The sequence below is a fragment of the Anolis sagrei genome, chromosome 4 (genome assembly GCF_037176765.1).
Source record: "Anolis sagrei isolate rAnoSag1 chromosome 4, rAnoSag1.mat, whole genome shotgun sequence".
NCBI classification, from domain to species: Eukaryota; Metazoa; Chordata; class Lepidosauria; order Squamata; family Dactyloidae; genus Anolis; species Anolis sagrei.
The window spans coordinates 101,267,711-101,295,275 of record NC_090024.1 but is presented as its reverse complement, the minus strand read 5'-3'; the positions used below and the strand labels follow the sequence as shown (position 1 = coordinate 101,295,275).

Genomic DNA, 27,565 nt, shown 5'->3' with positions numbered 1-27,565 from the left:
AAGGATTTTATCACACCAGGTGCCTCTCCTGCTAACATAGCACTTTTAAAATATTCTGTGCAATCAGGATTATTCTCTTCCCTAACACACCATCGGAATCTGCCCAGCGTTGCAATCTGCACATGCTATAAAAGGTTATCACACATGGTATTAGTAATAATAATAATAATAATAATAATAATAATAACAACAACAACCCTTTATTTATATTCCACCCTGTCTCCCCAAGGGGACTCAGAGCGTATTACAGCATATAAACAAACACGAACACAGGAAAACATTCAATGCCTAATACAATGAGACAGAAATTCACAGGCAAAGGCAAAGCCTTCCCCTTTCATCTGCAGCTTATGCTCTAAAAGGTTATCACACACAGTATTATTATTATTATTCTTATTATTATTATTATTATTGTGTCCTGTGCTTTTCTAATAATATGTTATAATATAATATATAATATATTGTATATACATATAATATTTATAATATTGTAATGTAATGCAATATAATACTACTAATAATAATATGCTATTTTAATTATATATTTATATTACATGTAATATTACTAATAATATTACAGTATAATTGATATAGTGCAATATAGCAATATTTAAAACTGATATTGTACTATGTTAATAATATATTATATGTATATATACCTTGTAAGCCGCTCTGAGTCCCCTTCGGGGTGAGAAGAGCGGCATATAAATGTCGTAAATAAATAAATAAATTATTATTATTATTATTATTAATAATAATGATAATGATAATAATAAATAACAACCCTGTATTTATATTCCACCCTGTCTCCCCAAGGGAACTCATAGTGCATTACAGCATATAAACAAACACGAACACAGGAAAACATTCAATGCCTAATACAATGAGACAGAAATTCACAGGCAAAGGCAAAGCCTTTCCCTTTCATCTCCAGCTTATGCTCTAAAAGGTTATCACACAGTATTAATAATAATAATAATAATAATAATAATAATAACCCTTTATTTATATTCCACCCTATCTCCCCAAGGGGACTCAGACCGCATTACAGCATATATACAAACATGAACACAGGAAAACATTCAATGCCTAATACAATGAGCCAGAAATTCACAGACAAAGGCAAAGGCTTCCCCTTTCATCTCCAGCTTCTGGAGGTGGTGCTCAACTCCGTCTTGAGGTGCTCATCTCCACTTCCAAGCCAATGAGCCCGCGTTGTCCATAGACACTTCTCTGATAGTGTGGCTGGCATGATTGCAGTGCGCACTGTTATCTTCCTGCTGGAGTGGTACCTATTAATTTACTCACATTTGCATGTTTTTGAACTGCTAGGTTGGCAGAAGCTGGGGCTAACAGTGGGAGCTCACCCAGAGGCTGGATGGCCATCTGTCAGGGGTGATTTGAATGCAATATTCCTGCTTCTTGGCAGGGGGTTGGACTGGATAGCCCATGAGGTCTCTTCCAACTCTTTGATTCTATGATTCTATGACCCGCAGATTTGAACTGCCAAGCTTCAGGTCAGCAGTTCAGCAGCACAAGGGTTTAACCCATTGGCCATCATTCAGTATAATCCAATTCTGTCCCTTTTCTTAGTTTGGTGCACACATACATGCACACACACAAACACAAATAAAAAACTCCTGAAATAAAAAATGAAATATAAACTGTCTTACATTTGAAAAGGTGTTTTGGGAAAGGGAAGCAGTTTTCCGATTCAAGACTCAATTAATCACTAGCAAATTCCTAGTTTACATGCTGGCATTCATCTGATAGCAGTACATCTGCCAGTGCTTAATCAAGTCTGGAATTTCACAAGAAAAACAGTTGAAAAAGTTTAATGAAAAATATTTTTTAATTGTGAGATTCATATTTCCAAGTATCTTGAGTGTGTTGGTATGTGTGTGAGAGAGAGGGGGGCAGGGGGCAGTCATATGACAACAGATTTTTTTGTAAAAAGAGTTGAAAAGTGAAATGAAGGCAAATTGAAATGTCCACCTGGCCACTGATAAGCAACAGGAACTGAAGTCACACCTAAAACTCATCTTCTGACCACCCCAAGTCAGCATTAACGTGAAACTGAATTATTGCACTGCAAATGATAGCAGAACAGTACCAGGAATGATCATTCATTGAGTTTTTTCATTAAACAATCTCCCACAAGAGAAAAACAGAAAAGTCGACATCCAACTGGAGATGTGATTATCCTGCTCCAATTGCAATATACTGCCTTGTGTGACAAAACTCTTATAGTGCAAACTGTGAGCCAGAATTTTGAAATTTCCTGTTATCCATTTATTAATTCTTCTAAGGCAAGCTGTTGTCTCCCTGTTTCAGCCTCCTCAGCAGCTTGGAAACAAAAATGCTGACCTGTAAAAATGATGTGGATCATCAATGCAAAGCACTCTGAGCAGTCAAAAAAAAAAAAAAGACCCTTCTTAGGACACACAAAATATAGCAATTTCTTCATCCTCAGTACTTGATAACTAAGCAGGTTGGAAACAGAGGTTTTTATTGTATGGACAGTGGCTCTGTAGTTAGTCTTGCCACTGACAGCATCTGTGCATTCTTGGCTGCCCTCACACTAGAAAAGATAGATGGTTGCATAAGAATTCAGAACTGCACTGAATCACTGATGACTGTCTGCTGACTTTGACCAGTTCAGTCATTACTCATCTGCCTGTTCTTGCTCATTGTGGAGTCACATGATGGATTTTTGAAAAGTAAAAGCATATTTTTGGCATATTAGGAAAGAGATGGATATGCCTGGAGGAATCTAGCATAGAGAGAAGTACATTGCCAAAAAATATGGTGACATGCACTACTTTTTTGTTGTTGTTAATTACCGTCAAGTCAATTTCGACTTACGGTGATCCTATGAATGAGAGACCTCTAAGTCACCCGATCATTAGTGGTGACCTGTTCAGCTCTTGCAGATTCAGCTCAGCAGCTTTACTGATTGAGTTAGGTAAAGGTTTCCCCTTGACATTAAATTGAGTCCGACTCGGGGTGATAATCTCAATTTCTAAGCCGTAGAGCTGGCGTTGCCTGTAGATGCCTCCTAGGTCATGTGGCCAGCATGATTGCATGGATCGCCATTACCTTCCTGCCAAAGTGGTACCTATTGATCTACTCACATTTGCATGTTTTAGAAGTGCTAGGTTGGCAGAAGCTGGGGCTAGCAACAGGAGGTCACCCCGTTCCATGGATTTGAACCACTGACCTTCTGGTCAGCGAGTTCTGAAGCTTAGCGGTTTAACCTGCTGTACCACCATGGCCCCTATTCAGGGCCAATGCTTCACTGATTGAGTTAGGTAAAGATTTCCCCCTGACATTAAGTCTAGTTGAGTCCGACTCTGGGTGCTCATCTCCATTTCTAAGCCGTAGAGCTGGTGTTGTCTGTAGATGCCTCCTAGGTCATGTGGCCAGCATGATTGCATGGAGCGCCATTAACTTCCTGCTGAAGCGGTACCTATTGATCTACTCACATTTGTATGTTTTAGAATTGCTAGGTTGGCAGAAGTTTTGGCTAGCAACAGGAGGTCACCCCGTTCCACGGATTTGAACCACTGACCTTCTGGTCAGCAAGTTCTGCAGCTGAGCAGTTTAACCCGCTGCACCACCATGGCCCCTATTGATTGAGTTAGATCACTTAAAAAGGCATAAGAGAATGAGGAGGAGAATGAAGCTAATAATGTCTACAAGTTATATCTCCTTGTTCACATTGATGTATATGGAGAAATGAATACCAAGCTGTAATAATGTAACATTTTGATGGACTTAAATGGTCTACTCAGTCTTCAGCTTCCATATAAGTGGATGAAATATGATACATTTTAGATGATTACTTCCTCTATTGTAATTTGTTCTGCAGGGTTTCAGGCAGGAATCTTTCCCATATTGGAATGATTAAGGAGCTTGCTATTTGTAAAATATGTCTTTTCCCTTTACAATTGAGCTTAAACGTTTTTGTATTGTTTTAGTACTATAGGTGAAATCTTAGGGACAGTGTCCGTTAGTGTACGAGTGAGCAGGTATAGCCTTTCAGATGGTCTTGGACTGCAGTGTCTATCTGTCCTAGCCGTCATAGGCATTAGTGAGAGATTATGGGAACTCAAGTCCAACAATATCTGTAAAATTGAAGTTGCCCACTCTTGCACCAATCTTCTACCATTGTCTTCAAAGCAAAAAAAGAGATCAGTATATAAATAACAAAAATAAACAGACACAAAACACGTGAAGTAAAAATAGATCTGTATCAGTCTTTCTGCACAATCCAACCAATAATGCTTTTGTGTCCTTCTGATCTTAGTAAAAAAAATATACACATGTGTTTTTAAGCAATCATTGATTGATTTGCCCGAAAGAAATGGGAAATTATTGTTTATTGTTTAATTTTAGTTTGTTAAGTTATAATTTGTATTTATATGTTGGGTTGAATACATTTTGTTAGTATGGATGTATTGTTGTTGTATTCAGGCATTGAATGTTTACCTTTTATGTTTGAAATCTGCCCTGAGTCCCTTTGGGGAGATAGAGCAGAATATAAATAAAGTTTTATTATTATTTGTGATGATGTGTAACTTTTATTTCTATGGTTATGTGTTGTTTAAACAGTAGTTAATAAATGGTAAGTATGTAGGATTATATTTTGTTAGAGATGATGGCTGGTGGCTTGAGCTGAGTTGCCATAGCAACGGGAGCGGAGCCAACTGCCTCTTCACGGGGCAGCTGTTTGAAGGGGCAGTCTGTAAGCCGGTGAGCTACAGGAAGGGACAGATTTCTCTAGTGGGAGAAACAGGAAGTTTATTTGTGACCAAAGTGGTTATAGGAAAGGACCTGGTAGTGATAAAACTACAGGGGGTTATTGATTTTGGGTTAAGATTCAAGGTTTGGCTGGGAGCCAATTCTGTTGAATAGGCCTTTTGGCTTATTTGTTTTGTTGGGACAGTTGTCCAGAAGAGATACATCTGCTTATAGAAACTTCTTGGAAGTCTGTGCCAGAGGTTATTTTGTCAGATGGTAATTTTGTCAGCGCCGATTGGGTTTAAGTGCAGGCCAAGGTCTTTAGGTACTGCACCCAGCGTGCCAATCACCACTGGGACCAACTTTACTGGCTTGCGGCAGAATCTTTGCAGTTCGATCTTTAAATCCTCATATTGTCTCAGCTTTTCCAGTTGTTTCTCTTCAATCCTGCTGTCACCTGGAATTGCAACATCGACGAGCTATACTTTGTTTTTTAACACGATCAAGAGATCAGGGGTATTGTGCTCCAAAACTCTGTCTGTCTGAATTCAGAAGTCCCAGAGGAATTTGACGTGTTCATTTTCTGTAACTTTTTCTGGCTTGTGATCCTACCAGTTCTTTGCCGCGGGCAGATAGTATTTGTGGCACAGGTTCCAATGAATCATCTGATCAAGGTATTATTATTATTATTATTAAAGGTAAAGATTTCCCCTTAACATGAAGTGGGTGTGTTGTGCTCATCTCCATTTCTAAGCTGAAGAGCTGGCATTGTCCATAGATGTCTCCTAGATCATGTGACTGGCATGACTTCCTGCCGGAGCAGTACCTATTGATCTACTCACGTTTGCATGGTTTTGAACTGCCAGGTTGGCAGAAGCTCGGGCTAATTATGGAAGCTCACCTCGCTCTGTGGATTCAAACCACTGACCTTTCAGTCAGTAAGTTCTGCGGCTCAGCGGTTTAACCTGTTGCGCCACCACGGCCCCCCTGTGTTTAAATATGCCCTACAAAAACCTTTTGTTGTGAAACTGTATTGGCCTTTTAAGTGAAGTAAAATGTCAAAGGCACCCCTGGAAAGATTTGAATTGTGCAGCATTGCTATAAATACTTGCTTGTTTACATACGGCCATTTTTAACACTGACACAGTGGTGCATCTCTGATTGCTTATGAAAAAAAACTCAATTGAAGCCTTTTCAGCTTCATCAATCTTTTATCTTTCTTTCTCCCTAAGTTTGATCGACTGTGAGCCAACTGCATCCTGAGCTTGGCTTCTATAAATAGTTTGTTCAGACTGAGTTGATGCTTGTTCTTAATCAAAAGTCTCATTAATCTGATTAATTAGATGGGCCTCTTTCACTTATCCTTAAGTCTAACAGCTGTTCCTTATCTGCTTGGTGTCTTTATGGTCTCTAAATGAAATTGCTTGTGTAAGAAAACTTCCCAATAAGATACGTGTGAATGATTTTACTTCTGTAATGCAGTTTATCAGTAATGATAGCGTTCCTGCTGAAAGAATGCTAACACTCTTCCATTTGTTGATAAATTGGTGGAACAGAGCAGAAAGCAATTGCGTTTCAGAGAGTTGACAGAATGCAGTGTGTCAGCCCAGGCCAAGACAGGATTAACCGTTATATCAAGCACACTGTTGTGCATGTCCTGAATCAAAACCAGGCCCTATCTACACTGCCATATACAATCTAGATTATCTGCTTTGAACTGGAGTATATAGCAGTGTAGACTCACATAATCTACAAGAGAGGAGATTCCATCTGAACATGAGGAAGAACTTCCTGACTGTGAGAGCCGTTCAGCAGTGGAACTCTCTGCCCCGGAGTGTGGTGGAGGCTCCTTCTTTGGAAGCTTTTAAACAGAGGCTGGATGGCCATCTGTCAGGGGTGATTTGAATGCAATATTCCTGCTTCTTGGCAGGGGGTTGGATTGGATGGCCCATGAGGTCTCTTCCAACTCTTTGATTCTATGATTCTAATCCAGTTCGATAATATGGATCATCTGCTTTGATAACCTGGATTATGTGGCCGTGTAAAAGGGGTCCCAGTTTCCAGTTATAGTATTTATTTATGTACGACATTTATATGCTGCCCTTCTCATCCCGAAGGGGACTCAGAGCAGCTTACAAGTAAAAAAGTAAATACAATATATTATATTATTATCATATCATATTATATATTACACTGTACTATAACATTATACTCTCATATTATTAGTAATATTACATTTAATATAAAATATATAATTATAATATTATATTATAAGTAGTATATTGTATTGCATTATAATATTATCACTATTATATGTATATACAATATATTATATTCTATTACATTATATTATCATAAGCACAGTTCAGGAGACAAGATTGAACTGCCTTCCTGGCCCGTCTCTTCACTCTGATCTCAGAGCAGCTGTTGGTTCTTCTCCCTATAGTTTTTGGGGAGTAGGTATCATATTCCCAACCTAGCGGTTCAGAAACATGCAAATATGAGTAGATCAATAGGTACCACTCCGGCGGAAAGGTAACAGCACTACATGAAGTCATGCTGGCCATGTGACCTTGGAGGTGTCTACTGACAATGCCAACTCTTCGGCTCAGAAATGGAGATGAGCACCAACCCCCAGAGTTGGACACGACTAGACTTAATGTCAGGGGAAAACCTTTACCTTAGGTATCATTAGATTGTCAGCCTGATGGCATGGGACTAGATTTTCTTGTTTGGTCTTTTATTTGTATAGACCAGGTACTGTGATGGTGCTGTTTGAATAAATGATGGTGCTGATATTCCCCGATAGGTCACTCATTGTGACTCTTTTCTCAGATTTGTTTATATATTTTTGTAAACTAGCTTTGCAAAATCCTAAACACTTTTGGCCATTGAAACAGGGCTATAAGACCAGACAAGCGAGACTAACAGAGTATTGTGTATTATCATCCTCTCTAAGCTCCTATTCCAGATTCTGACATTTTACTCTACTAGCGTGTTTAATATTCATTCTTCCTTCTGCTTTTTTGTTAATAGAAGCATCCATAAAAGTTTGCTTTTGGACAGCAACTCCTATGGGCCCAGCCTGCAGTGTAGCATATTATCATAAATCAGCATTTTAAATCAATTTCAGACACATTATCAGGGAAAGGACTTAGGTTACATAAGTGTGTTTTCCAACTATGTTGACTAGTCTGCATCAATCTCTAGAAAGTTATGCAAAGTGACTATGACAGTGTCTTTAGCTAGTCTGTGACGAAGTGTTGTCGAAGGCTTTTATGGCTGGAATCACTGGGTTGCTGTGAGTTTTCTGGGCTTTATGGCCATTGTTCCGTCTTCCAGGAGCATAGTTTGCATTACCTTTTAGTTGCATTGGATAGTGTTCTTTTGCATTTCCCCAGGGCTGCTACAGACCCAGCAGCACCCTGGAAGTTAAACAGTATCAGAGTCTGCAAAGCCAGCCTGCAGGCCCTTTTGCAGCTATTAGTTTAGGAAAGTATCTCTTTGGGTTTAGAGACCGCCCTTTTTCCTAGGGCTTGAGGTCTCCATTTTGGAATCTTCCCTGCCTCTTTCAGTGTAGAGAAAGAAAGCTTCAGATGTGCTGTTGGCCAGGCAGGTAACTCTGAAAAAATCATTGTAAGTACGATTGAGTTATATAGATAAAGAAGTTAGTTGAGATATAATTGAGATACTATAGATAGAGAGGCAGATTGAGTAATATTGGATCTAATTGAGTTATAGATAGCAATTGAGATATAGAAAAGTTATTGAATATTATTGAGCATTACTTCATCTCCAAAGCTAACTTTGAGCTATAGATAGGGAAAAAACCTGTTTTTTCTAACCAGAGCAGCTCAGGGTTAGGGTGAAAGGATCCCAGGATATTTTCTACCATTTGGGGAAGAGTTACCTTAGTAACTGAAAGAAAAAGAAAGAAAGATCATCTCTATGGTTTCACCAATTAACTGTTTTGTTTGTAACTTTGACAAGCTGTGCCAAGTCTGCAAGGACTTTGAGAAATAAATATTCTGTTTTGATGTTCCAAACCTGAAGTGGCTTCAGTTCCTGAGAATTTTTGAGCTTCTAAAGAAAGACCCCCGTGGTCCGCCCAGACAAAGAGAGAAGCACATCTTAGTTTTAATTTTTATAGGGTCTGGGTGTGACGGCACAGCCATTTTCCAGAAGCATCTCTCCTGACATTTCACATCTCTGGTAGGCATCTTCAGAGATCTTGAGGTTTGTCGGAGACTAAGTGGGGCTTATATATCTGTGGAAAGTCCTGGTTGGGAGAAAGAACTCTTATCTGTTTGAAACAAGTGTGAATGTTGCAATTGATCACCTTGATTAACATTGAATAGCCTTGCAGCTTCAAAACTTGGCTGCTTCCTACCTAGGGGAATCCTTTGTTGGGAGGTGATTCGTTGGCCCTGATTGTTTCTTGTCTGTAATTCACCTGTTTTTGAGTGTTCTTTATCTACTGCCCTGATTTTAGAGTTTTTTTAAAAAAACAATACTGGTACTGTTCATTTTCATGGTTTCCTCCTTTCTGTTGAAATTGTCCACAAATATGTCCACAGTTTGTGATGCTTTGGAAGATCAGTGTCTTTCCATTACAATAGTCCATCATGATCAAAATTTGGTTTACTTGTACCTCCCAAGGTATTTTAGAGGCCCCTTCCCTCCAATTATTAATACCCACATGATTCCAAAACGTTTCGGAGTGAAAAAAAGGTTGTTTTTTCACCCCATTCTATAAACTAGGTGCAGAACCTCAGCCTCCCTGCAAAGTTCCCCAAATAAAATTATGTGTTTCTGGAAACACCTCTTGTGCATTGAGACCATATTATTTCCTGAAGATTATCCCATCACCTACCCAAATTGTTTGTCTCAGTATAGTGGCATACTGTTCAGTGCTACAATGATTATCCATTGTAGACCTCAGTGTTTTTCAGGATGATAGGTAGCTGGTAGCTGCCTGTGAAATTGCAGTCTTTTTTCGGTTTTAAGTACAGTTTTCTTGGAAATGACTTGAATTGCAGGGAGGTAATATGTTACTGAGACACAGGTTAGTTCAATTTCAATATGTGCCTCTGTTCTTAGGCACATTTTTTAGCTAGAGTCCATAATAGAATAAGCATTTAGTTGCTGATGAATGAACATCTGGTTAGAATTGCATTATTTTTTAGAAAACAGATACTTAATAAAAAATGCTTGGAACAAAAAAGGGGGAGCAATTGGTGGAATGTTTTTGAAGTGGTCCTTTAATGACAGAACTACAAAGCCCAACTCAGCAGAACAAGCAGGCCAGATATTCAAAAATACGTATTGACATTTAAAGACTCAGGCCTGAAAGACTACTTTGTCCTGACTCTAAAAATATCTAATTGCCCAATATTCTGTGTAACATAAAAATTGGAGTAAAGGTATAATTTTGCAGGGGGTGGCGAATATGTGCAAAGAGGACCTGTATATGTGCAAAGAGGACCTGTATAGAAATCTGTCTGGGGTTTTGCACTACAGATACAAATGTGAGTGCGCCAAGCTATTGTGGGCCGTGGTGGCGCAACAGGTTAAACAATTGAGCTGCTGAACTTGCTGACTGGAAGGTTGGCAGTTCAAATCTTTGGGGTGGGGTGAGCTCCCACTGTTAGTCCCAGCTTTTACCAATGTAGCAGTTCAAAAATATTCAAATGTGAGTAGATCAATAGGTAACACCTCGGCAGGAAGGTAAAACAGCGCTCCATGCAGTCATGCTGGCCACATGACCTAGGAGGTGTCTATGGACAATGTAGGCTTTTCAGCTTAGAAATGGAAATGAGCACCAACCCAGAGCTGGAGATGAGTACCACCCCCAGAGCCGGAGATGAAAGTGGAAGCCTTTACCTTTATCTGTGTATCTGTATGTCATTGTGACTGTATATGCTGGAATTCACCCTGAGTCCCCTTTGGAAGATAGGATGGAACAGAAATAAAATATTGTTGTTATTGTTGTACTCTAGACCAGGAAAGCCCTCTGACTTTAAACACCACACAGCTGAGTAGAAATGCAATCCATTTATTGAAGATATTTATTTATTTATTTAGAACTTTTATATACCGGTCTTCTCACCTCCGCAGAGGGACTCAGGCCGGTTCACAACAACAGTATCACAGACAATCATTTAAAAACATCCCATCCCATAATACACTAGAACATTAAAATACTGAAATACAGTCATATAATTACATTGGCCAAGTCATCAAAATAAAATCATAGTTCATCATTATCCATCCATGTAGTCACGAGTTATTGACTCACTCGTCAAATGCCAGTTTCCAGAGCCAGGTTTTCACCTGTTTGCTAAAAGTCAGGAGAGAAGGGCAGTTCTAATCTCCAGTGGGAGAGAGTTCCAGAGCCGTGTGGCTCTGGAACTCTTTAAAAGAATAGGTAAATCCAATTAGGCTGGAGGATGAGGCGGAACAAATAGTCCAGGAAATTAGTCCATCAAAGTTAATGAAAAACAAAGGCAGAAACTTCTATAGTAAATTTCAAGAACTGGAAACATGAATCAAAGGCACTTAACTCATGAATCTATCCAAAGCACAGCTTCCAAGGACCAGGAAAGATGTCTTGACTTGATTCCAAACGATGCTTCATCTGACTACAGATCCTGTACTTGGGACTTTTATCTCCTAATTACGCTATGTCCCAAGCGGTCAGGAATGGGTTTCGTTTTAGCCTTGAATCCCTTATCATTCTTTCTTTGAGCCTGGCAAAAGGCCTAAGTGACTGGTTTGCTTTTCAATTTTGACTAATAACATCCCGTCTATCTACTGGCTCATTAATTTCTGCAGTTGGCCCAGGTATCAAGCTATTCTCAGGCTCCAAATCATGGGAATTCTCTAGTAGCAATTCAGAGAGCACACTATCATCCCCAAATCTTTCAGGAACATTCTCATCAGAAAATACACTTTGAACAGGGATCTCCTGGTCATTCTCTGCATCAATATCCACCTCATCATTGGAAACACCATTACCTATATGAACCTCATTGTCATTCCCAACATCCCAAAGTACCCTGATCCTGAAACACAATCACAGGCCGAACTCCAACAGTTATTATTTTTATTGTGTTAGCTATGGGGAGGGTATGAGGTAGGTGCCTACATTGATGGTAGTTCTTTCCTGTAGTGATTGTAGTGATTTATTTGCATTACTGCTGGTCTTATCGGGAGATAAGCCATAACCAATGATAGAATCAGAACTTCGTAAACTTTCCATACTTTGATACAGCTCTAGAAGGAATTCCCAGTTTTGGTCCTTGGCATCTCCAAATATAACTGGGAAGGACCCCTTTCTGAAATACCAGAGTGTTTATAGTTAATTAGGTTTTTAATGGTTTATAATGTAGTAGTAGTACTCTAGATAGAGTACCTTTAATCTTTTTCTGTTGATTTTGGGGTGTTTTTTATATGTTTGTATTTAGTTTTTGTTTTAGTCTGTTAAAATTGAAAAACATAATCATCTGAAATACCAGAGAGCCACTTACTCTCAGTGTAGTGAAGTAGGTAGATCTGGAGGTTGAACCTGTATCTCAGAGCTGTCTGCATTCCTTCCTCTTGATTCTGAAGAGAGATAAAGCAGAAGGGGAGCCGAGCAACAGATGTCTAATGGACAGCTTCATGATGTTGTATTTGATGTAGGTGTACGTGTTGACAATCACTGATATGTGTGGTGAGCGGTTTGCTGCACCTGTGGTTATGTACTATTCTACATCTATTCTGTACATTGTGTCCTTTTTGTAAGCCAGTGCAGGATGTGTTTTTAACACATGACTAGTTTACTTTAACCTGTGGAAACAGAAGAATTGTATGAATATCCTCCTTATCATTTTCAGCAGAACAAATCAGTACTATATTGATACTATAAGTATGCAGTCCAAGATGTGCATTTCTTTATGTGAGGATAATACAAGCCTAACAGAATAAAATTGGATTTTATTAGTTTGTTGGAGGAAAAAAGATATCTGGATATAATGATTTGGACCAAAATCTGCACAACAGATGTGTTTCAATCTGTAAGGTCTTTTGTTCTTGCAGGGAAAGTGGCGCAAACAATAGTTTCCAAAGCCTGGCAGAATGCAGCCAACAGGGTAAAAAAATAAATCTTATTATAAATTGTTTACTCACAAACAATATATTCCCAGTCATTAGAGACTGTACTATAACAATTGTTTTGGTTATTTTCCATGCAAGTTAATAGTAATAGTAGTAATAATAATAATAATAATAATAATAATAATAATAATAATAATAAATTATATTCCGCCCTTCTCCTCGAGGGGACTCAGAGTGGATTACAGCATATAATCAGGTACAGGCAAACATTCAATGCCTTGTTATATAATAAGACACTAGGTCAAAGTGCATCCAAGTTCTTTAAGCATATGGTTAATATTCCCTCTATTCTGAATTGCAGTCTCCGAAACAATAGAATTCTCACGAGAGACTGCTCCTTATCTCTTTGCAAATGATCCATTTGCAAAGTTTTGTGTAGTGTCTCGCAGTCCCAGACATTCTTAAACTCTTTACATAAAAGCTTTACAGTCAATACTCCACTGATTTTGTTTCCTGTGTCATAATTGTCATTTTACTGTGTCAACTGACACAGAACTATGTTGAAGTAATCTAACTTCTTAGTAGACATTGCTGGACCTCACAACCTCTGAGGATGCCTGCCATAGATGTGGGTGAACATGGCCATACAGCCCAGAAAACTCACAGCAACCCAGTCAGTGATTCTGGCCATGAAAGCCTTCGACAATATGTTGCTGGATTTTATTCCAAGAAGGCTTCAAACCAATTGCTAGCTCCAACTAGAGTAGACCTATTGAATCTGTGAGATTTCCAGAAGTTTGGCTTATTGTAACTTACTGTAACTTACTGTACCTTAGTTAGTTAGTTAGGCAATTCCTCGTAGCCTGCGGATGATGGCCCTCCAAGTGTAATGTCTTGGTGGTGGGTCCATAGGTGGCTGTGGAGATCTATTCTTGATCTGCATGTTCTTCCACAGTGAGGACATCGGTTTTGAGGTGGAATGCGATCCTGGTCAGGGTTGGCTTGACGTGCCTTCCTCTTGGCATGTTTCTCCCTTTCACCCTCCATTCGTGCCTCTTAGAATTCTGCACAGCTGACCTCCAGTTAGAGTGCTCAAAGGCCAGGGCTTCCCAGTTCTCAGTGTCTATGCCACAGTTTTTGAGGTTGGCTTTAAGCCCATCTTTGAATCTCTTTTCCTGTCCACCATCATTATGTTTTCCATTCTTGAGTTGGGAGTAGAGTAACTTCTTTGGGAGATGGTGATTGGGCATTTGGGCAACCTGGCCAGACCGGCAGAGTTGATGGCGTAGGAGCATCGCTTCAATATTGGTGGTCTTTGCTTTTTACAGCATGTTGACATTTGTCCACCTGTCTTCCCAAGAGATTTGCAGGATTTTCCACGCTGATGGAATAGTTCCAGGAGTTGAGTGTGACATCTGTTGACAGTCCATGCATTGTAAGCATATAGCAGGGTTGGGAGGACAATAGCTTTATAAACAAGCACCTTGGTATCTCTACAGATGTCCCAGTCCTCAAACACTCTGTGCTTCATTCAGAAAAAAATGCTGCACTCACAGAGCTCAGACAGTGTTGTATTTCATTGTCAATGTACCTTAACTCTTCATCAGATTAGAGACCTCTACCTCTGAGTAGAGAGGGAAGAAAGGAAAAAGCTTAGCCCATCTCAGGAGAACTTAAAAGAGTTAGTAATTCCCTGTACTCTCTTCACCTTGGCTCTGCTTCTTAATAGCCAGGCAGGGATATGGTGCCAATGAGGGGCAACCCCCGCCCCCAAAGGTGGCATTAGTGCTTTTCCTTTCTGTGGAGTGACGCTTAAATTATCCAGGGGTTATATCTAAATCCATAATCCCCCCCCCCCAAAAAAAAAAACCCATGCCTTTACGTATACATGTGGTCAACATATATCTGAATATATATGGTAGTTTTTCTAGTTGGAAGGAATGATCTAGTCATTGCATTTACTAGTCTCCTGTACTTGGCATAATTTAGTAAATGGATTTAGATTTAAATATAAATATTCAGAAATACAAGAGGAATCCCCCCCTCCCCAGTATATATAAAATACAATAAAGCAGCACCATCTGTTTATAAGGAATTTGGGACCATTTGGATAGAAGCTATGATTTCCCCCAATAGAATAACTAGCACTATTCAGTGCAAGCAAAATAAAACCATTAAAGTGTAATTTACCAAATAATGCACAAAGAAACCTGCTGTGAACTTTTGTAGAAAAATGTTGTATTGAAATTATTAGGATTTTGACACTCACAGATATCTAAAATGACAGGTATGTAGCTGAGAGGTATGCAGTTAATTATCTTCCCAAAAAAACTAAATCAGAAACAAGATAGAAATCTCTTTTGGGGGGTTGTTTGAATGAATCTCTTCTGTAAACTTGTAACAGTGCTATTTTTGCAACATTTTCAGCTTCTTATGAGACACAGATTTCTTGTTTCATGCCATGTACTGCGCTTTAAATATGCATGTGACAATATTGTTGAAATCATAGCTTTTCAACATCCTCCTCAGTGCTCTTCGTAATATCTCCTCTCCCACCATGAAAGTGCATCAATCATTTCAACAATTAGAGCCATAAAAAGGAGAGCTTTTAAGAGCCTTGAACTTATGTTAATCCTCTGTTAGCAGTGTACATTTTCAACATAATAAAGTCACAATTCTCTCAAGAGAAGTTTTTAAGTAGAAAATTATGTGCTCAACTAGCATTAGCCACCATCCTTCTGTATGGCTTAGCCCATTCTTTCCATAGCAAGGTCACCTTTAAGTCCCACATCATTTATCCCAGAAGAAAAAAAAAAACACATTAGTTTTGTTGGAATTGCTGGATAATTATAGCAGTGAAAGAGAAAATGTGTGAATATTGTGGATGAGAACTGGCAGGCTATGTTGGCATGATGTAGCAAATAGTAAATAGTGACTTGTGATCAGATTGTGAAGCAAGCTGGACAATATTGAGCCAACATGTGTCAGCCTCAACTTGCTTTACAGGATGGTTGCATGTTTTCTTGAATTCCTCGAAGGAATCATAGAATCATAGAATCATAGAGTTGGAAGAGACCTCATGGGCCATCCAGTCCAACCCCCTGCCAAGAAGCAGGAATATTGCATTCAAATCACCCCTGACAGATGGCCATCCAGCCTCTGTTTAAAAGCTTCCAAAGAAGGAGCCTCCACCACACTCCGGGGCAGAGAGTTCCACTGCTGTGGGTGAGTTCAGAAAAGATATAAACATGACATAAGTAGTAAGCCTGGCTTTTTGGTTCTGAAAACAGTGCTGCAGATAGAAATAGTTGAAGCAATTAGGGAGCTAAGTTTTGTGATTTGCTTTGTGTCCTGTCTGATTGCAGATACTGTTGGAGCATGTAAGAAATCAGTTGGTATGTGTGTTAACTGTAAATGCAAAGCATGAAGCTGATTGGTTGGGCCATGTCCAGGGAGCTAGCTGAGCCTGGGAATTTTGGCAGCAGTTACATTTTTTAGACTTGAGCTATGTAGGTGCTTGCAGAAAGCGAGAGACTGTTCTTGCTTCATGAGCTGCTGGAAGGAGATATTCCACATGGACACTGAAAAACCGTTTATATTTCTCTAAATGCCAGGTTAAGCATCCTGCTACACCAGGCTTCATAGAGAACAGAGAGGGGCAGCAGGGCAAATCTGTTGCCGTGCATGCAGGGCCCTCTCGGTAACACTTTCCCCATTACACATGGGAGGCATTGCCATTCTGTAGAGCAGGAGTCCTCAAACTAAGGCCCAGGGGCTGGATGTGGCCCAGCCCTCACTCAGGGTCAATCTAAGTCTGAAACGACTTGAAAGCACACAACAACAACAATCCTATCTCATCAGCCAAAAGCAGCCCCACACTTCACATTGAAATACTAATAAGTTTATATTTGTTAAAATTGTTCTTCATTTTAATTATTGTATTGTTTTTAAGTGTCTTTGCACTACAAATATATGTGCAGTGTGTATGCTTCCTCCTATGTTGTGAGGTGTGATGAATCTAACCTTTTGCCAGGAGGCCGAAGCCTGGAAAGTCAGTAGCTGACATGTTGAGAGATAGGCAGGAGAGCTAAGAGGCAAGAGGGAGGAGTCAGCCGACTCCTGATTGGCTAGAGCAGTCAGGGGAGGAGTTAGGTTTTAGAGGGAAAAAAGGCTGTGTCTTTTGACAAGCTGGAGGAGAAGAGCTTAAAAACATCGAAGAGTGTAGAAGGATAGTTGGAAAGAGGGAGCTGAGAGGAATTTAGACAGGGAGAACTTTTGAAGTGAGCCTTGGGAGTTAGAGCATAGGAAAAGCAAAGGTTCCTGAAGCACTGTACATATTAGGGTCAGTGAAGGAATGCCTGTTTACTCTGTGAGGCAGTCAGAGGGCTGTTCTCAGGGACACACTGTGTCAGTTTAGTGAACAGTGTGAAGCAAGGAACTCACAAGAAACAAAAGTTAAAGTCTTAAAGGAAGACTGCTTGTCTAACCAGCTAAGCCTCAGTAACCGCATTACGCTGATGTATCACTCTTATTAAGGCAAGCATCCGAGGATGCTTCCACCCCGGTTGGAGTCACATGAAGTCATGTGATGGCTGCCGTGGGGCTACATTCCCAAGACAGGGTGGAAGCATCCTAGGACACTGAATTAGGTAAGTGTGATGAGGTCATAAGAGTTCTGAATCTCCAACATTGATCCTATTTGAATGAGAGAAATGAACAAGTTCCTGTACAGTCGCCCCTCCTCATGTATGGATTTTGCACCCATGGATTCTTTCATCCAGTGTTTACAAATATTATGTACACACACCCAAAAGTATTTTAAAAACAAACTTTGATTTTGCCATTTTATGTAAGATGCTGGTGTGTTGTTATTGTTGATGAGTTTTATGGTTTTGTTTTGCAATCTTGAGAGGGTTATCTTAAATTATTTAACGGTGACCCACCATGTAATCTGAATCCATGATTTCCAGTGGTTACAGATCATCATGGTGCCATATTAGTAAATGGCAGCTAAGTGAATGTGAACACATAGAATTATGCATGTACATGTCATCACTGTTTAATACCATGAGCATGACTGTGTTTGTGATAGGCTCTGAAACCGAACCCTGTATACCATTTTTGAAAATACTATTATTTTGTAGAGCACTTCAGACTACCAATACCTTTTAAGAGCTCTTGTTTTTAATATAAGAGATGATGTATGTTCAGTTGTATCTGGCATTCAGAGTATCTTGACAACTTAAGAATAATCTGCACTTGTACATTGGGTCGACCACAGTACTCTAAAATGAAGAAGAAACATTTGTAAATAATCCAGGTATTTTAAAATAAAAAACACAAAAAAATTCAATTTGGCTTCAAAAATATTTGATTTTGCTATGTGCCTTCAAGCCAGCTAAGATTTATGGCAACACTATCATAAGATTTTCTTGCAAGGCTTGTTCAGTGGGGGTTTGCCATTGCCTTCCTCTGCAGCTGAGAAGATCTGACTTACCCAAGATCACCACTGAGTTTGAACAGGGATATGAATCTTAGCCTTCCTGAAACCTAGATCAGCAATCAGTTCACCACATTGATTCTCTTGGATAATTAACATTATTTTAACATTTAACATTATTCACAGAGAGTTGCTTTGAAAGAACTGAAATGTGGGAGCAAGATGATAGCTGTTCTACAGAGCAGGAAATATCACATCAAATAGGAACTCTCTTCTGAAAAAGCAGGATTTCTAATAGTTATGTTTGAGGAGTAAGATATCTTGACATTTCTGAATTGTGTTTTATTTCTTGAGTGAAAAGGGGTTAAGGTGGTAACTTGCAATGAGACGTGATGAACCAATTTGATATTATATTATAGGTTGGTGACATGCCACGGTGCCCACCTTATACTCTTTCTTTTTCTGGTTCTTCTCCCCACAGCTCTGTTTTGTGATGTTTTGGACTCCCAACGTGTCAGAGAAGATCTTAGTAGACATCATAGGTGTGGATTTTGCCTTTGCAGAGCTTTGTGTCATCCCACTTCGGATCTTCTCCTTCTTCCCAGTTCCAGGTATGGAAGGAGGGCACAACCCTTAGTGTTTCCTTTGACATCTCCTTGCTCTGCCTAAAAAGCTGGTCAAGTTCAGTAGGAGAAACTGGAGTGGTCATCTTAATTAAGTGGGTTTTTTCTTTTTAGGACTGAGTTCAACATTACTAAGAATGGTCATATTCTTTATATTGTACACAAGCAAGCCCTTTATTTCAGCATGAAGGATTCATTCAATCTAGTATATGTGCAAGAAGGCTAGATGAGGACTCATCTGTCTGATACTTAATGTTCTGTGCTCAGGGTTTTAAATATTTATTGTTGCTAGTCCATTATTAACTATTGATGTAAGCTACCAAATGAAGTATTTTCTGTGAGAGTCTCATGTCTGTTTTGGATGACATCAACTACCTAGATCAGTCACAGTCTGGTTTCAGGCCTGGTCACGGTACCGAGACAGCCGCATCGAGTCATTCGGGAGATGCTAGCAGGGTACAAATAAAGTTATAATAATATAATAATAATAATAATAATAATAAAACTATGAAATATATTACCACAGTCAAATCCATTGCAATCTATTTTTATCAACAAACCTTTCACAAGAAAACTAGTATGGTAGAACAAATATACAATCAATATCAAATCTGATGTTGAAATTCCAGATTTTAATATCCCGGTTTTGTGGCTAGCTTTAAAGGGCTTGTGTAAATAAGAAGTTTTCTAAGATCCGCCAGAGAGGCTCTCCTCTTGGTCCCACCACCTCACAAGCACAGTTGGTGGGGACGAGGGAGAGGGCCTTCTCGGTGGTGGCCTCCCCGCTTTGGAATGCCTTCCCAAGGGAGATTAGATAGTTCCCCCCCCACACACACACACACACACACTGAAAAATCAGCCTTAACAAAGCACCAACTGAACATATTCAGTGCAGGAGGGTTTTCTGTCAAAACAATTTTCTCCCTAATATCAATCTGCCTCCCCATTCAATTGATTGGGGCAGATCCTCTGAAGGTGATTTTTCATCTTTAGGTACATATTTGTGGGATAAGATGGCATTTCAGGTGAGCTGGTCCCAACCATTAAGAATTATACACTCCAGATATTGGATTCCAATTCCCATCATGCCTCACCGCTGGCAATGCCAGCTAGGTCTGATGGAAATAGTGAAACCCAGTATTTGCTTTTCATGTAGAAAGTAAAGGTTGGTTTTTTTCCAACCAAAAAGGAAAAAAAATCCACATTGCACTAGCCATGTCTGAAGACCCACATGTTTCTCGTCCTACATTAAGGGTGGTAATGTCTGAGACCAGCACATTGCATTAGTGCCAGAAACTAAATTCACAGAACAAAAATGCCCAGTCCTATTGAATGATTTTGCCTTCAGCTGAATGAATTCTCTGCAGTCTGAAGTAGTCCAGAAATAACTTTACCTGCCTTGTGTTGTTTGTACAAACAAGAAAGTCCTGCATTGTTTCTAACAGCTGTCTTTCAGTTGTTCTTCTCCATTAGCAACACCCAGACATGGTATAAATGCCTCAACAGTGATTCAATTGTATTTCTATGCATAACAGAGAAATAGAGTCAAACACATTTTGTGAGAACCAGGTTGTATCTGTAAACTGCTTGTCTGCTGTGTCCACTTATGTGAGTTGGTTAGCTGGACTTAAGACATATAGCTGTCAAGAATGAACCCCTATTGTGAATGGTCTCTGCAGTAGAGAGAACTGATAGCCTCCTCCTTGCTGCTAGGATCTCATTCTTCTTTCTGCATTTTTTTCCAGTCACTGTAAGAGCACATTTGACGGGATGGTTAATGACGTTAAAAAAGACATTTGTGCTGGCCCCAAGCTCAGTGCTGCGGATCATTGTCCTCATCACCAGTCTCATTGTGCTGCCTTACTTGGGGTAAGTTACGCTACATGGTGCTTCATTTTCCCTGTTCCTCCCCAGTGCCACAGTGTGGACAATGTATTGTCCCTTTGAGTTGCAAACACCTTGGTTTTTTTTTTGGAGGGGGGGGGTTGTAATAAAAACTTTATTTAAAAGACCAAATGGAATTAATGTTTAATTATTTTGCCCAATGTCTAGTGTATTTAAAAGTGGTACAGATATCCATAAACAATTTTCTTATCTCCTCCTGAACTTTCTTTTGCTAAGGTGAAGAAGAATAAATACATCTATGGACATTTTAAATTCAAATATTAGTAATAATCACAGGAAAAGTCAAAGAGGCAATTCTTTCCAGTAGTTTAAATAAAAGTATCATTTAATATGTACACTTCAGTTTGCTGACAAGATATGGATATGTTTGTCCTAATTGGATAAAAATAGGACATCATCATTTTATAAAGCACAAATGCTCAATGAAAAGAAAAATATCCCTGACATTCACTACATTGTAGACAGCGGATTTGAACAGAGATTTGCTTTTTCACATTACCTCCATACTTGGACAACATGTACATGTATATGTATTCTAGCAGAGATGAAACCGAGGATCTGGCCATAAACCCACTGTTTATATGTTGTACAGGAGTTGATTATAAATTGTATGATTTTAACTGTATTTGTGTTTAGATTGGTTGCAGTAATGCTGGAGTGGCCTAAGTCAGAGGAGTCCTCTGTGCGTTGCCATGGAGACCAATGCAGGAGAGAGGGAAGTGGGAGGAGCTTAGAGGGGAGAGTTTGAAAAAACGACAGTTAAAAATCAGTTAGGGGTTAGGTTTAGAGGAGTGAGCAGTCCGGGTTTAGGTTCAGAGGAGTCAGGAGTTAGGTTCAGAGGAGTGAGGAGTTAGGAGTTGGGAGAGAAGGAAAGGAAAGGTGGTGGAGTGACTTGTGAAGCAAAGCTTTGAGGCTTTGAAAAGCTGGGTTTGGCTATTGGAAGTTTCTCAGGCTAGTGCAGCCGAATGGTGAAACATAGCTGGTATTCTTTTAGTCTAAGGAGAGGCTAAATAATAGTTTACTTAGTATTTGATCTAGGGAGGATCAACTAAGGGAAACATCCCTGTATGGAAACTTTGTCTGAAACAAGTGCTCTACGTCAGAAAGATACAGTGTTACTTGAAAGAATGAACTGTTAAAGTTACAAGTATTATTCCAAGTGCAACAAGGAAAAGTTACGTCTTGCAACCACACGCTGTGTACTTAATAAAATTGTTAACTTTTATTTGAAGATTGCCTCAGTTCCGACTATTCTGTGTACCAAGTACCATTTCTCACAATATTACAACTTACCTCACGTGGTGGTAGAAACGTAGGGAAAAGTAACCAAATAAATCTACATTCTTCTCTCCAGTCACACTACATTATATACAGTGTAATTACTACTAAGTTATTACTTTCTTAATAAAGGAGGAGGTGCAATTGAACAGCCTCCCTCCTAACTTGATGGTAAATTTGGTTCCTGATCGGCAACCTCCATTGCAAATCAGCTAAGTCTTCTTAAAATTGGGAACTGGGGTAAAATCTCCTGAATACTGGTTCCTTTTAAATTGGTGGCAACAATAAATCATCCCTCAGCTCCCCTGATACTTCTCATATGTACTTAAGATTATTTTTAAAAATAGACCCAAACTGCCTGTCTGATATTAAATGATAGGTCTGAGGTCTATTGCTAAAATTCACAAATTCACTTCCCTTTTGTTATCAACAATAATTAATATACTTCTGGTGAATAATTTAGATTTACTGTACATATAAAACTTACAAAAACCAACTTAAATGTACGAAACATAGCAACGAAGTTGAAATCTGGTTGAGATTCAGCTTAGAAATGGAGATGAGCACCACACCCCAGAGTCAGACATGACTGGACTTAATGCTAGGGGACTACCTTTACCTATCTTTAAGCAGTTAATTACTAACTTAAACAGGTTCAATTGACTCTTCAAACACACAGGCTGAAGATGTAAACCCCTGGGTTCGGTTTCTCCACACACCAGAACCCAACTTCCACTTTTGTCCACTGACTAAAAGAAAACTGACTCTTTTATAATGCCTGCCCCTGCCAAGTGGCAGTTAGCTCCGCCCCTTTGGCTTCTCTAACTTGGATACATTCTAACAGCCGGTTCTGTCACTATGGCAGCGCCTAGGCTCAGGCGACACATACGCTGGCTTGCACTTATATCATAACATTAATAAACATTTTAAAAACATATTACAATTAGATATTTTGTTACAAAAGTGTAAAGCATAATGTTTTAAAATGTGAATAGATTTATCATTGTAATGCCCGTTATTATACCAACACAATGACTGAGGATTGTGTTTGTGTAAGGAGGAGTAGTAGAAATGATCTCTTTTTCTTTATTTCTAATCCTTCTAGGGTTCATGGAGCCACCTTGGGAGTAGGATCACTTCTAGCTGGCTTTGTAGGAGAATCTACTATGGTTGCAATAGCAGCTTGTTACGTCTATCAGAAACAGGTAAAAAATTAGAAGTTTTCATTGAATTCCATGAAAGTTAATTTCAACCAAGCTTGACTTCATGCTTTTGTTGTTTGGGAATTTAAACTCTGGTTTGATTTTATTCCTGCTTATCAGGAGGTCCGTTCTTTTCTCTTTCATGTGAGGATCTCCAATGCAAAGGGCGAATTACAACAGGGCACTCTTTCTGCCTGTCATTTAGGTGATTGACCCTCATGTTAAATATTATCTATACATAGAATGGTCAATGTCATATAATCATAGAGTTGGAAGAGATTTCATGGGCCATCCCACCCAACCCCATGCCAAGAAGCAAGAAAATCACATCCAAAGCACCCCCAACAGATGGCCATCCAGCCACTGCTTAAAAGCCTCCAAAGAAGGTGCCTACATCACACTCCAGGGCAGAGAGTTCCACTGCTGAACAGCTCTCACAGTTAGGAAGTTCTTCGTAATATTCAGGGGGAATCTCCTTCCTTGTAGTTTGAAGCCATTGTTCAACGTCCTAGTCTCCAGGGTAGCAGAAAACAAGGTTGCTCCCTCCTCCCTATAACTTCCCCTCACATATTTATACATTGCTATCATGTCTCCTCTCAGACTTCTGTTCTGCAGGCTAAGCATGCCCAGCTCTTTCAGGTGCTCCTCATAGGGCTTCTTCTCCAGACCCTTGATCCTTTTAGTCACCTTCCTCTGGACACCTTCCAGCTTGTCAATATCTCCCTTAAATTGGGCACAGTATTCCAGGTGTGGTCTAGCTAAGGTAGCATGACTTCCCTGGATCTAGACACTATACTCCTATTTCTGCAGGCCAAAATCCCATTGGCCTTTTTAGTTGCCACATCACATTGTTGGCTCATGTTTAACATGTTGTCCACGAGGTCTCCAAGATCTTTTTCACATGTACTGCTGTCAAGTCGGGCAGCCCCCATTCTGTATCTTTGCATTTCATTTTTTCTGTCATGGAGGGAAGGAGCTCATACAAACATTTTCCCTGAATCATTTGTCCATTTAGGGCCTGAGAAACTTGCATTTAATATCACATATCCTTTATATTGGGAGCCCCCGGTGGCGCAGTGGGTTAAAGTGCTGAGCTGCTGAGCTTGTTGATAGAAAGGTTGCAGGTTCGATTCCGGGGAGCGGAGTGAGCTTCCGCTGTCAGCCCTAGTTTCTGCCAACCTAGCAGTTCGAAAACATGCAAATGTGAGTAGATCAATAGGTACCGCTCCGGCGGGAAGGTAACAGTGCTCCATGCAGTCATGCTGACCTTGGAGGTGTCTACGGACAACTCTGGCTCTTCGGCTTAGAAATGGAGATGAGCACCACACCCCAGAGTCAGACATGACTGGACTTAGTGTCAGGGGACTACCTTTACTACCTTTTTATTCTTTATATTGTTTGTGAACCGCCGTGAGTCGCCTTCGGGCTTGAGATACAGCGGTATATAAGCAAAGTAAATAAATAAATAAATATATTAAAGTAAACCAGGTCGGAAAAGTTTACTAATCGAGAAAGAATTAGGCTTTGGCATTGTCGGGATTATGTGTTTTGTCTTGCTTTACTATCCTACAAATCTCCACAAGACCATCTGTCACCATACTCTGTTTTTTCCACCTAGAAAAAGAAGAGGAATGATAATGAGACAGCAACGGAAGGTGAAGACTCAGCAATGACTGACATGCCTCAAATAGAGGAAATGACGGACATCGTAGAAATGAGAGAAGAGAATGAGTGACAAACTGGAACCGTCTGTTCTCTGCAGGGACAACTGGAAACATACTTCTTCTCTCATGATTCATTGTTTATTTTTAAATAAAGAGGCCTTGATTCCAGAGGTTTCAGATAATGAAATCCCTAGCATACTGAGTATGCTGGCATGGATGAGGGACTTCAAGGAACCGTTCCTGCTTTTCTTCTCCACTTCTCAATGGAACTTCTTCTATATCTCAGCGCAAGCTGCTACTGCTGCTGCTACATAGTAGAAGAGCCTCCCCTTTTGGACAGTCTCCATTGGCCAACCAAAGTCTCTCTGTTTCTTCAAGAATTCTGCTGCCGTCCTTCCACCGCCTCCAGTGCTTCCCCCGCTCCACTGACCCCGATGTGCCCCATTCCTCTTTTTATTATTATTAATTCAAGATTTAAACACGCAACTTTGGGGTGGGGGGAACGTTAGCTTTATTTTACTTGCTTGAAAATGACTTTGCTCTATTGACCTGTACCACGGTGGTCTCTTGAGGTTTTGCTTTCTCATCGTTTAGTGTAATATATTGTATACTGCTACAAAAACAAGATACCAAGACCAGAGGTTTAAAAAAGAATAAATGATAAACGGAATATATTAAATAGACATTGATAAACACAGAAGACTTCTGTTTAGAGTTGATTGTATCACCTAAGACACAAAGTACTCTTTCTATGGTTAATTGAAACTGTGAACTATCACTTCCACTATACTAACCATATACAGTAGAGTCTCGCTTATCCAACCTTCGCTCATCCAACGTTCTGTATTACCCAACACAGTCTGCCTCCCGCCTGGATCCATAGCTGTGGTTAATTGAAACTGTTAATCTATGGTTAATCGAAACTGTGAACTATCACTTCCACTATACTAACCATATACAGTAGAGTCTCGCTTATCCAACCTTCGCTCATCCAACGTTCTGTATTACCCAACACAGTCTGCCTCCTGCCCAGATCCATAGCTGTGATTAATCAAAACTGTTAATCTATGGTTAATCGAAACTATGAGCTATCACTTCTACCATACTAACCATATAAGTAGAGTCTCACTTATCCAACCTTCGCTCATCCAGCGTTCTGTATTACCCAACACAGTCTGCCTCCCGCCCGGATCCATAGCTGTGGTTAATCGAAACTGTTAATCTATGGTTAATCGAAACTGTGAACTATCACTTCCACTATACTAACCATATACAGTAGAGTCTTGCTTATCCAACCTTCGCTCATCCAACATTCTGTATTACCCAACACAGTCTGCCTCCCGCCCGGATCCATAGCTGTGGTTAATCGAAACTGTTAATCTATGGTTAATCGAAACTGTGAACTATCACTTCCACTATACTAACCATATACAGTAGAGTCTCGCTTATCCAACCTTCGCTCATCCAACGTTCTGTATTACCCAACACAGTCTGCCTCCCGCCCGGATCCATAGCTGTTTATTTATTTATTTATTTATTTATTATTTAGAGCTTTTATAACCCGGTCTTCTCAACCTCCGAAGAGGGACTCAGGCCGGCTAACAACAGGAAATTCATACACAAATAAGCTAAAACATAATATCATAATACGTTAATATATAATACGTTAATACATTAAGATACATTAAAATACAGATTAAATAATTAAGATACATTAAAATACAGATTAAATAATTACATAAAAATGTTTCAATACATTGCGATGTTTGGATGCTAAATTTGTAAATAACATAACATTACCATGTATTGAATTATTTTTTCTGTTATAAAACATGATGTTTTGGTGCTTAATTTTGAAAATCATAATTTAACGTTTAATAGGCTTTTCCTTAATCCCTCCTTATTATCCAACATTTTCACTTATCCACCGTTCTGCCAGCCCATTTATCTATATAAATTAAAATGTAATGTTCATTTGTGGGATTAACAGAACTCAAAAACCACTGGACAAATTGACACCAAATTTGGACACAAGACACCTACTAACCCAAGGAGTGACCATCACTCCAAAAAATTGATTTTGTCATTTGGGAGTTGTAGTTGCTGGGATTTATAGTTCACCCACAATTAAAGAGCATTCTGAACCCCACTAATGACAGAATTGGGAAAACCCACACAGAACCCGCATGACCAACAGAAAATACTTAAGGCCACCCAGTCCGACTCCCTTCAGCAGGGCAAGGAAACGTAATCAAAGCCCTCCTGACAAAGAGCCATCCAGCCATAGATATAGATAAATATATATGATTCACATGCGCAGAGATATAGTATCATAGATTTGAAAGGGACCCCTACAGAAGGACAATGATATGTTGCCTGTTCCAGAGTGGGCAAATTAGACAATCTCCACATCAGTACTGACAAAGAAACAAGCATAAAGAAATTACATATATTAGAAATCAGCACCATTTCATTACTTTAGTTTCCAGATCACCATACTGGGCCATGGCAATGCATGGCAGGGGACAGCTAGTCTATACAAAAAAAATGTAATGTTCATTTGTGGGATTAACAGAACTCAAAAACTTCTGGACGAATTGTCACCAAATTTGG

The 27,565-nt window shown here is 39.5% G+C and overlaps 1 protein-coding gene across 1 annotated transcript in view; it reads left to right on the top strand.

Moving 5' to 3' along the window:
* ANKH (ANKH inorganic pyrophosphate transport regulator) overlaps positions 1-25,652 on the top strand; it is a 177,439-nt gene extending 151,787 nt beyond the window's left edge. The window contains exons 9-12 of the mRNA XM_060774668.2: positions 18,762-18,891; positions 20,649-20,772; positions 23,192-23,291; positions 24,907-25,652. Of these exons, the coding sequence (XP_060630651.1) occupies positions 18,762-18,891; positions 20,649-20,772; positions 23,192-23,291; positions 24,907-25,023 (471 nt within the window). The 3' untranslated portion in view covers positions 25,024-25,652. The remainder of the gene's footprint in view (positions 1-18,761; positions 18,892-20,648; positions 20,773-23,191; positions 23,292-24,906) is intronic.
* The last annotated feature ends 1,913 nt before the right edge of the window (positions 25,653-27,565 follow it).